The sequence below is a fragment of the Emydura macquarii genome, unplaced genomic scaffold (genome assembly GCF_026122565.2).
Source record: "Emydura macquarii macquarii isolate MOO-44397 ecotype Brisbane River unplaced genomic scaffold, CSIRO-AGI_Emac_v2 contig_1027, whole genome shotgun sequence".
In the NCBI taxonomy this organism is placed as follows: domain Eukaryota; kingdom Metazoa; phylum Chordata; order Testudines; family Chelidae; genus Emydura; species Emydura macquarii.
This window is the reverse complement of record NW_027131164.1, coordinates 1,861,723-1,873,776: the sequence shown is the minus strand read 5'-3', so window position 1 is coordinate 1,873,776 and position 12,054 is coordinate 1,861,723. Positions and strand designations below refer to the sequence as shown.

At 43.5% G+C, this 12,054-nt stretch overlaps 1 protein-coding gene across 1 annotated transcript in view; it reads left to right on the top strand.

Annotated features, from left to right (window-relative positions):
• The window catches only part of KLHL29 (kelch like family member 29), a 510,263-nt gene that overhangs the window by 441,061 nt on the left and 57,148 nt on the right, over positions 1–12,054 (top strand). The window contains exon 9 of the mRNA XM_067544703.1: positions 4,477–4,736. Coding sequence (XP_067400804.1) covers positions 4,477–4,736 — 260 coding nt within the window. The remainder of the gene's footprint in view (positions 1–4,476; positions 4,737–12,054) is intronic.

Here is a 12,054-nt window from a genome sequence, read left to right as displayed (position 1 = left end):
TTCAAGACCAGATACTAGTAGTACAGTAATAGATTTTGACATAATCTAAACCATGTGTGGCCAAGATAAGTGCAACAAGCAAATCAACTGATCTATTGGGCTCTTTTCTTAAACTCTCCAGTGTCACTTTGATACCCTGTTGAATATGTTCTTTGCATACCCAGTCAAAATCTAACCTGGATCACCTTCCTTTCAGCCTTATTTGTAATCCTAGATATACACTAAAAATTTCAGATATTAGTTATCTGAGCACCCCAGAGCGTAAGGATGTGTATATCATTGCACATATGGAGCTAGTTAATAGGCATCCATGCTAAAGTTGGATACAACCAGTTAGCAACTCCCAGATTTCTCAAAGACCTGGGATTTGTAATTAGCCCTCAGTAGAAGCCAACTGTGAACCTGCACGGAAATTCATCTGTTTAGGGGAGTCACATTTGACCAAACTAAGGTGAAATATTTATATCTAGCTGGCTGTGCTGTTCTCATCAGCTAGTGTATCTGTCCAAGGAAAGATTTCCCAAAGTGAAGAAGGGAATAGCAAGAATATGGTAGAGGAGGCTCTGCAGAATTGGAAAATTGCCTACCCTTTTGGACATAATGGTTTCAAGCACAGAGAATATATCCTGTGCTGTGTTTACTAGTAGTTGATGATAACAAGGATTAAAGATTTTTCTTACAGTGCCTGAAAGCATTCTGGTGCATGAACAAAGAGAAAGGGGTAGGTTTCTTGTTCTATTTGAATGTTGCAGAGGAAACTAGATTAAAAACAACTCGTAGAAGCCACCCTGGTTTGATTTGTCTGTGCATCAAGGGAAGAAAACTGTTTAGGGCATGTGAACCAAAGCAGAATTCACAAGACACATCAGTATCACAGCTGGGGTCTGCGAGGAGGGGACTTCTGTCACAGGAGTGAACTAAACAGAGGAATTCTGCCACTTATAGTACAGTTCTGAAACAGAAGGCTGATCACAAAGCATGTTGAGTATGTAAGGGCCTCCTTTCCTCAGTCAAAGAGAGATGGTGGGCCCTGCTAGAGGTCTGTCTGTCAAGGAGGAGACAAGGGAAGCGCAGAAGCTCAGATTTTTTTCTGAGAACACAACAAGCTTCAAAAAAAGCCTGGGAGGAAGCAATGAGAGGAGCATTTGGGAGACCTGCCTGAAGAGAGGTCCACCAAGACCCTGATGAGGGGGCCTGTAACCCAAGAAGGTGTTTTGCATTGTTTTCATTTACCCCAGATGGGAAATTTTTGGGTCCATTGGAGAACCAGACCACCCAGCCAGTGAGAAAACTGAGACACCAGACAGTCTGAAGATGGGAAAGTTTGCGATATTCTGAAGGATAAATTACATCCAGAAGCTTTACAGATATGACCAGACTATATCCCGTCAGCTGCTTGTATGAATGAACAAGGAAGGTCTCCCATTAACTAAATGGATCACAGCCTGTAACAGAGAGGTGTGTGTGTTTGTGCTGAGTTTATTGACGCCTAGCTCATATGCAGCATACCTTCCTAAATTAAAAAGACAATATTCAACGCAAACAGATGGGATCTCACAGTAATTATTGAACTCCTGTTACATTGTTACCACAGTTCTGCCAAGCAATCTTTCATGCATACTCTCCATCTCTGCCTATATCCCTGCTCATCCATCCACCCCATCCCCAGATATTTCGGAAAAAAAGGTGGGCTTTGCAGCATGCCTGGAAGGTTAACAAACACAGCTGCTGGCAGATCAACATAGGGAACGAATTCCGAAGTTAAAGAGCGTAAGTAGAAAATGCCCTGCCAGCTCAAGTGCTTCCGTTGATCTTAGCTGCAACAGTCTGGCAAGGGTGGAGAGGTGTTCTTGTATTTAGCCAATTCTCAAACCATTTAAGAATTCATAGATTAAAACTGACATACTGAAATCCCACCCAGAAATCCGTCGGCAGCTATTTTGGAGCACTGGTGTAATGTGCTCTCTGCTTAATACTTGAATGGTCTTGGGGTGGAGCGCCATGTGGAATCCAATTCAAGTCTAGTCTTGAAGTGACAAAGGCATGGATAACTGAAGCAAGGTCTCCATCAGAAGGAAAATGGTGCGTTCTCCAGCCTTTCTTTGTCACCTGGGCATCCAGAAGTATCTCAAGATCCCTTTAGACACCTACATAATGAGCTACAGATGCAGATAGTGGGTGCACCCTTTCAATTAAATGGGCTGAGATAAGTTTTGTCAACTGTTCCAACTGCTTCCCCCAAGCTACTAATATTATTTCAGTCTAACCCCAGTTGAACTGCATCCAGCTAATCCACATCCCAGCCCTAATCTCACAAAAGCACCGAGTCATTTACTCTGCTTTACCAGCCATGCTAGAACTGATGGAGTGTCATCAACCTCTTGAATATATCGCAGCCCACATCTCTTCACAAATCCTCCTGATAGCCTTATATAGATGTGGAACAGGATAATGAAATAGTGCCCTCTGGCATGCCACAGAAAGGTTTCTTGGGGAAGAGAAGCTATTGCCTAGCACTACCCTCAGGTACTTCTCAAAAAGGAAAGACTGGGCCACTCAGAAACATCTGTGTATATCTACACAGGATTAAAGATAGGTTGGTAAAATATCAGGATCAGATCTAGAAAAGTCATCATAGACACTTGAGCATCATCCCCCATTCAGAGAAAATCAGCTGCAGCCAATGCAGTTGTCCCATCCCCAAGCCTGTTACCGGATAAACAGAAATCTGAACTCCAAAACCCCAATCACAAAGATGTTGAAGTAGGGTGTCTGCTCTTATCCAGTGACAGTGTATTCCACCAGATGTTTTCCACTGTGCAGAATGAAAGATGTGTATTGGGCTGCACCCTGGTGGTCTGGCTGAGACATTTCTTTTAAAAATCAAAAGATTGATGTGGCTCCAATGTCAAATTTGCTTTTTGGCTTTAGAGTTTTCGAGTTGTGGTGATGATAAGAATTTAGATTTCTGTGATTTGATTACTTTATGCACCTAGTTTTAAACAAGTTGGTGTGTATATGTGGGCTAGTCTACACATTAAAATTAATCCAGAATAATATAAGGTATGAGTTTAATGCTGATAAACTATTCCTGATGGACTTTGTGTATGCACACTGTATTCCAGATTAAGAGTGCCTTATGTTTTGGAATATTTTTAATATTTTCTGAAACCCAGTGTGGGGGCAGAGACTTGGAGCCCAAGATCCAGCCTGAGTAGGAAAGTCTACACTACTCTTTTTGCCCCCCAGCCTAAGCCCCGTAAGACCTTGTCCTGGCCTCTGATACTTGGTGCTGTGGGTTTTTCTTTGCAGTGTAGTCATACCCTCTGCCCTGAATCTTGTATTCTGTTAATGGCTTGGCTAGTAAAGCAGAGAGCCAAGAACATGCCAGCTCTTCTTGCACAAATTTCCTATTGGTGTGTTTCTTTAGAGTAGCTGAAAAGCAAAAAGGACAGCAAAGAGTACAGCATAGCTCATCCTCCACATAATACAACACACCGAGCAGCTACTTCAGTTTGCCAGGAAAAAAGATAATGCTGTCTACTCTGTGCATGATTTGCTTTGAAACACCACTACACAACATTTAACAGAAGCCATTAGTATAATCTGTGTTTTGCATGAGGAATGTCATCATATTCTACAGTAACAAAGTTCCTGTGGGGAAAGTCTTTTTATTATTATTATTTGAAGTGGCTTAGTAGCTAAGCAGGACAAAAATTATCATGAAGCAATTGTAGCATCTTCAAAAATGTCCTCAGAGCTGTTTGAGTATATTCTTAAAGCATCTGCATTGGGGTTTACTTCTTTGCTGTTTCTTAAAGGAACATGGCAGGCAGTAGAATTAGCAGTGGTCTTGCTACTTGATTCCCACTAAAGAGGAGGTCCTGAATAATAAGGTTATGTCAACAGTTTTTCCCAACCACACCATTAGAGTATACACACACACACACACACACACACACACATGCACACAAAAACAACCCAAGCCCAAAAAATACCCTCCGTCCAGTCCAGGATTTAAAAATGCAGATCTAAAGAAACTGTATTTGGTAGACTTTTTTCTTTTCATGGTGACTCAGGCCAGGTCTACGCTGCTGGTGGATTTCGGCAGCTATCTATGGGAGATACGTATCTCCCATTGACTTACTAACTTCTACTTACCACGGTGTCCCCACTGCGCTGTGCTGATGGGAAATGCCCTCCGGTCGACGCAGCGTTACTTCTCTTGCTGGGGTGGATTAATGGCATCGACTTCCAGGATCGATTGAGCCAGTCTCCACTGCCACTCAGTCAATCCCACAGAATCGATCCTGCACTGAATGCTGCTGGCAGTGTAGACATACCCTCAGTGGCATAACCTGGGTGCTAGTCAAAGTGAACCAGAGTGATTTCCATCCATAGCACCGATTTTTTCATGTTATTAGTGAAATAACACCATTCTTATTCATTCATTTAACCTTTATTTGCTCCTTTTAGAAAAACAATTGACTGCTAGCAACTGCTTAGGAATATTAGCCATGGCTGAAGCGATGCAGTGCAGCGAACTATACAACATGGCCAAAGCATACGCCCTGCAAATTTTCCCAGAGGTGGCCAATCAAGAGGAGATCCTTAATATCTCAAAAGACGACTTCATTTCCTACATGTCCAATGACAGCCTGAACACCAAAGCAGAAGAGCTGGTGTACGAAACCGTGATAAAATGGATTAAGAAGGACACTGCAATCAGAGCTCAGGTAAAAATAATCTGAGAAACCACTCTTTCCTCCATGCCCGTAAATACCTCTTTGAAGTAGAAACTGTCCCCATACAATTTTAAATATGAAGATGAATAAAAGATAGGATTGTGGAGGTAAAAAGAGCGGAAAAGAATTCAGGCTATGCACAAATTGCGAGCAATTTCAGAATCTGATCCCCATATCTGATCGTTTAGAATCAAAAGGGTCTCATTTGCTACACCTGTACTGCACACACAGAGTCTTGGAGTTGCTGGCTGCAGACTTGGTCCAAGATAAATCTTGAAGGATTAGCCTTGTGTGATGTGTCACCTCAGGAAAAGGATGCATTTTTGGTAAGAGATGCACATTCAGTAACAGCAGGAACCAAAAATCATTAGTAAGTCAGAATTCTTTTTTCATGCAGAATGCTAGTAACATGACCAACTTATAAGTACAGTACATATAAAAATTATACTGTGCCATTATTGAACTATTCAGATACCCTCTCTGGTAGTATATAAATATTTATTAGGGTTAGCTTGTGTTCACCATTTGTGTGAGTTATGCAGTTACCCTTAACTCATGAAATTGAATGTATTACTTTGCCTAGCGCTATTTCCAGTTAAGTGTTATAAATAGTGACTGGTTTTGAGGACAATAAAGGTAAAACATTGTCCTTGAGATAGACCAATTACATTGGTGACACTTAAAAACCTGCCACTCTCCTTAGATATGCAATTAGCTGTTTTTGGCAGCTAACTATTGTGATAAGGAAATGTCTGAGTACCTACATTGATTGTTGGTTTGAACCTCAGACTTAGTGTTGGGTCAGAATGTTCCCTGCTGTCGATGGGCTCTGTCCAGGCCTGCCAAGAAGGGAGAATGCCTCCCCCATGTTATTGCTGCTTTCCCAATACCCTGCTAAACTTCTGTTTGGTGGGGGCCAAAGCAGGCGCCTGGCCATTTTTACCTGTCAGGCTCCAGGTTCTAGGCGGTCAGGGCTGGTGGTTAGAGCAGTGGTTGAGAACAGGTACCAAGAGTCGAAGCCAGACATAGAGTCAGGACCAGGCTGAGAGTGGTGCTGAAACCAGGGCCCAAGGACATGCCATGGGTCAGAATTGGGGTCAGTTTCCACAGACAAGCCAAATGGGGATCGTAGTCGCAGTCTGGATGCAGACCAAAGGTCGAAGCCAGGCTGGAGTCAGTGCAAGGGTGTGGGGGTCTGGAGGCAGGTTCAGGGCTGGAGCAGGTCAGGAACAGAGCTGGAACAGGGCAGGAATAAGGTACAGACAAGACTGACACATGCTGGATCAAGGCTCGGGCAAGGCTGAGGCAGGAACAGGGACAGGACTGAGGACAGGTTGGAAGCCTAGGGAGTCTGTAAGAGGTTGAGGCAGCAGGAGGGTTCCTAGCCGAGTGGTGCTGTTACATAAATCAACTGGTTGGCTCCGGCAGTGAGAGTGACATACCTGTGCCTGGAGGTCATCTGACCTGGGTCCTGCACAGGGATAGGTAGGTACAGCACGCCTGAGAGATGAGTCACTGCAGGCTCTGCTGGAAGGGCAGTCATTTTAGCTAAGCAAGCGGCCCTGGTCTGGCTGCGATTTGCCTCAAACTGGCAGCTCCATCCTCAGTTGATCCCACTATATTTCCCCCAAGAAATCCAACCAGGACTTAATCCATTTTAGGTTATGTCTACACCAGAGCTGAAGGTGTCATTTCTAATCAAGCAAGCGCGCTACAAATAGAAGTGCAGCCGCAGTGGCGGGACAGGCTATCTGCCCAAGTAGGATCCCGTCCATCATAGCTATCGACTCAGGTGGCTAGATCTTCACACCGCCACAGCAACGTGTCTGTTTTAGCGTGCTAGAGCAATTAGAGGTAGCGCAGACGTGACTATCTGAACTGGAAATTACACCTCCAGTTCTGGTATAGCTATACTCACAGAGTTGCATTAACTCCCCCTGGACCCTTTGTTAGGATACCAGCCTGGGACTCAGAAGACCTAAGTACTATTCCTTGCATTGCCACAAACTTCCTGCGTGAACTTTAACCAAATCACTTAGTCTTTCTGTATCCCAGTTCCCCATCTGTAAAACGAAGTAATAGAACTTCACTACCTCAGGGGGTGTTGTGACGATAAACATATTGCAGACAGAGGCGCTCAGTTACTGTGGTAATGACTTCCATATAAGTACCTAAGATAGACGTGCGGCCACAGGGGACTCATCCAATGACGGCACAGTTCCTGCAGTCAGTTTGTGGCCGTAGGGAGCCTCCTCAAAACTTCTTCTCTCCTCCTCTAATGGACAATGTATATGAGACTCTGAGGGGAACCTTATGGAGCTTTCCTGCCTCTGTGGCCACCTTCTGTCGGCTTCTCTGCTGGAGGGGATTGTATGAGCCATATGTATTATTATTATGATTACCGCAAAACATTTATACAGTGCCATTCATTTGCTGAAATGGGCCCCTTCTCAGCTCCCACTGGCCTTAGGAAATGTGCAGTGTTAGAGTGTGTTTCTCTGCTTGTTTAAAGTTTGATGAAAACAGTCGGTTCTGAGCTTCTCCTTTACTGAATCAGAACTTAATGCAAACTATGGGATTATTCTCGAGGGCAGTAGGAGAAAGAACCTTGCAGAATGAATCTATTTGCCTGTCACAAACAGAGGGTCTCTGTCACTGTGCAATCTAGGTTATGTTTTCAAGATTGCTGGTTTAAATATTTCTTTCTGCCTCCTGCTGTGCTGATGTTATGAATTTATTTTTTAAGTGGTGGTTTTTGTTTTCCCTCTCACTGCTGCCATTGCCACCTCCTCTACTTTCACTTTCATGTTGCAGCAATTGGGTTTTCTTTTTTCTAGTTATCTTCATTTCTCTCCTGCTTCTGAAGTGCTTCTATGGTTTATGGGGGCAGCTTTATTTGTTTCTCCAAATTTCTCACTGTGTTGTTTGGTTTCATACGTTCTTTCAATGACTTTCAATTTTTTACATGTATCTATAGGGAGATGAGTGATTTGAATAAATTTAATTTAAAGGTACCAGTAGCTGGCTGCTTTCATGTCCAGTCCTACTGCTAAGCCAGCTTTTAAGGATGGCTGGCTGGCTGCTCTAACTTTTTCTTACCTCTCTGCATCCTGCTGTATTATAAATAAGGCTCTTAGTCAGATAGATGCTTATTTCTGAAAGCAGAAGCTCTTGCTTTTTAGATTTACCATGAAACACCCGCTCTTTAAAATTTTATAATGGCATCTATATTTCCAGAGCTCAGAAACAAATTACTCTGGGGATGAATATAAAGTCAGACTAACCAGTCTTCTGTCTGATAAAGATGATCTGTAGAAATTTTGACAATACCTCCTTCTAGCATGAGAAATTCAGAGCCCAGTCCTACCAGATACATACTCCCCGAATTCATCGCGAGGCCAGGGTGATCAGCACTTTACACAGTCAGACCCCCCCATTTCTGCCGAATCTGTCAGGGCAATGCTATGTATCTAGTGAACACGTCTGGAATTGTGAAAGGATATGTCAAGCTGTCTAGAATGGCTCACGACCATGAGTGTCAACCACAGGGCACAAACTGGTTATGAGCTCTGTACTAAGATTTCACCAACCAAGCATCAAGTGTGAGCTCCTCAAGCACTGTAACAGCCTTACTATGGAGTCACAGACAGTCCCCTTGGGCACTCCAGTCTATATTTCCGCCTAAACAAGCATGCCTTTGTGATAGATGGTCCTTTACACCAAGAATCACAACAATATTCAGGTTACTCCCAGTCCCAAAGGACTAGTCACTTACCGCAGGTCAACTGCACTATAGATCTCTCACCAAAGACAACACTTGTAGCCAATCCTATAATAAACTATCTAAAGGTTTATTAACTAAGAAAAAGAAATGAGCTATTTACAAGGTTAGAGATAAACATACACACACACATGAGTCACAGTCAAGTTTTGAAAGGTAATAGAAGCTTCTATAATAAGCAAGCGCTATATGTCTTTTAGGGCCAATCAAGGCCAGCCACTGGGGATCTTTTGCTTATGCTTAGTCATCCTTGCACCCCAGAGTCCAAGCAGCAGAAAGATATAGTTTCTTCTTGGCAGGGATATTTTTATTCCCTTCCCCCAGAGTTCAAGCTGATAGGACAAGTTCATATGCACATCTCCTCTTTATTGGGGAGGGGGCAGGGGCAATAACAAAAAGTCTTTTGTCCTCTGATGTTCCACAACAACAATGCTTTGTCTGGTATACATGGCCTTTTTTTTGTTGGGCAAGAGATAACACCTCCTGTGGCAAACTAGTATTTCACACTTGATAATCCTTCACTCCTGGCTGATGGTTTACAGTTTCAGAGCAAATACTTTTACAGTCACAGAGCAAACACTTAAATATTATCCTATAACATGAGCTGCAGACATTATCGGTGAGATTAATGCATGCAGCAACTCACAAGACTAAACAGTAGACACATTTTGTATAAATCCAATGCCTCTTTTAACAACATGAACACACAGGTGAGCCAGACTAATTCAGGTCTGTATTTGTCAGAGTTAAGTTGAGGCCTAAGGGCTTGGCATGAGCTGGCACCTGGTCTGGCGGTGTCACAAGCTGCACTAACTTTATTCAGGGTGCAATGGCATTGATTCACCCAGGCCCTGTTGTTTCAGACCTCTTGGGGTAGGGAACCAGGGGGTGCAAGGCACCACAGCATGCACTTCAGTAGCCAGCCAGCAAAGCCACAAAAGTGGGAGGGCCCGTGGCCCAGGAGCCCAGTTGATATGCTGATTCTGGGCAGCCCCTGGGTAGCCTCTGCTAGTGAGGTTCCTGTGGATCTCCAGCTACCAATTAAAACTGCTGTTGGAAGATACAGTGCCACCCCCACCACTGTCCTCTCCCAAGGGCGAACCCTCCCAGGGGTCTGCAGTGTAATGGTAGAGAGTCTGAAGGCCACGCTCTTTATAGCGCAATATTCTTTCATGTGTTGTTTATGGGGGTAGTGCCATGCACGTGCATGGGGCTTTCTAAAGATACATTAAGACAAGGTCCTCACCTGGGAGCACTTGCTGTGTAAGTCATAAAGGTGACAAAGTGAATAAAGACATCAACACACAGGAAGGCAGGTGTCGTGCTTACAGAGAGAGCCGTGTCTTAGATCTCTTTTTCTCCTCCTAAAGTGAATCTCTGAGGGTGGAACAATGTGGAACTGTGTGCCCGCCCATTTCCCAATCATATTAATCCAGCAGGTCCAGCTCTGTTTGGCATCTGTAAGTCCTTTTCCTCAGGGAACCTCTGGCAACAGCTGGTTAAAGTGATTCAAAAACAACTTCTTCAAAACAAAGCATCATTATTCACCCAGAGGAACATAGCAGGCAGAGCAAAGAGTAAAACAACAAAAGGCCTGTATGCCTGGTTCTTACCTGCGCCTCCTTCTTTCCTTGCAAATGCTGTGTGAGTTCCACTTAGCTCAGATGTCCCTACTCCTGGGCTGAGAGGAGCAGGCTGCCTGCTGCATCTTCTCCCTCTCTGCTAGTCTCTGTCAGCATCTCCCCCTAGGCAGCTGCTGGCAGCCCACTCACCCCACAACCTCTCCCTTTCTAGGCCTGGGGGCCTTTAATGGTTTAGTATCCCCTTTGAGCCTAGACTCAGGGATGGAAATTATAAACCTAGCCAGACTGGTTGAACACAGGCAGGGGCGTTCCCCAATTAATAGCTTCCCCCATTGTTCCCTTAAGGAGCCTTATTTTTGTCATTGTCTTGTTTGTTTTGTCATTGTCTTTGTTTCCTCCTAACGGCCTCCTTTGATTGAACTCCATGCAGTCAGGCAGGATAATCTCAGCCAGGTGAGCTGAGATGATATTTATTAAAAAAAATGCACGTAACTCTTCATTCTCCACAGCAGGGAGTGAGTAGGGTGACAGCTCCAGGGAAGAAAAGCTCTTTGGAAAGCTGCTATTGCTTGTGCACAAGCTTAGTTGTAACCACTAGAGCCCTCATATTGTGTTAGCTTCTTGGGGAGAGAAGAGGCAGTATATTTTCAAAGGCACAAATGGGATTTAATTCCGTGGTCTTATTGAAAGAGAATGGGGATCGGGTGCCTAGGCTAGTATTCTTTGTGCTGTTGAAAATCTTCTTGGGTATCAAACTCTTTTTAGTGTTGTTAATCCTCTTATGGCCAGGCTCAGAGTGTCGGTAGGGGGTTCCTGAATGGACATTGGCTGTGGAAGGCAAGGTGAAAGGATATACCCTCACCATTTTTAATTCTGTAAAGTGTACAGTTTTTATGAATCATACAGTGCTACATAAAAGAGCTGTGCTGCTATAAAGAAAACAGCATCTGAGATGTCCTACAAAGATAGAGTAACAAAGCTTGTAAATGTCACCCATCCATCTACATAAGACAAATAGTGAGTTTGAATTATGAATATTTATTAAGCTAATATTTGGTAAATAACTGTACCCCAGTGTTTTGGAGCTGTATGCCAGCTGGATCTGGGAACATTTATGGAACTATTTCAGCCCTGCTGATAATGCAATTGCATAAAATCAATCCAACTGAGAAAAATGGCATCTGATGTCAGGTTCCTGAATGGTTAGGTAACTTCCTGTGGCAGTGAAAGCAGACTACTGGTTGTAGGAATTCCCTTTGGTTACTTTGTCACTTCGTGAGAAGGCCACAATAGACTGACGCATCGAGAAAAGCTGGATTTGATGGTTTTCTATTTATTTCTCTTCCTGGCTGATTGATGAGATGGTAGGGTTATCATGATAGTTATTCCTTTTAAGCTTAGTTTAATTCGGGGGAGATTATGCAATGTATGTATTGCATAATGAGGCACTGTCGTCTGAAAAGCATCATGGCGTAGTGGTCTGAGCACAGGCAGGGCTTAGTGCCAGAATCTCTTGTGGTCTAATCCTAGCTTAGCCATAGTCTCACTGTGTGGCCTGGGGTAAACCAGTTTATCTCTCTACTTCCACTTCCCACTCTGTAAAATGTGGGGAAAAAATACCTGTCACATGGAGTGTTGGGAGGATATACTTGATACTGGGCCAAACCCTCAACTAATGCAAACCAGTGCTTCTGGAATAACAGTGAACGGATTTATGTCAATATACTTGTCTCAAAGATCTGACCCAATATCTATTCAAGGTGTTGAAGAGCTAAAGTAGTAAATTTATTATCTGGCAGAGTGCCATGTGCTACGTTACCTTTCTCTGTGTTCCATACAGACACAACAGTGTGCCTTTTTACAAAAAAAACCACTGTTTAACATAAAATGTCTTATCCAGAAAAATATTAATGAGCTGTCTATGAACTTGTGTCCTCAGAGAAAG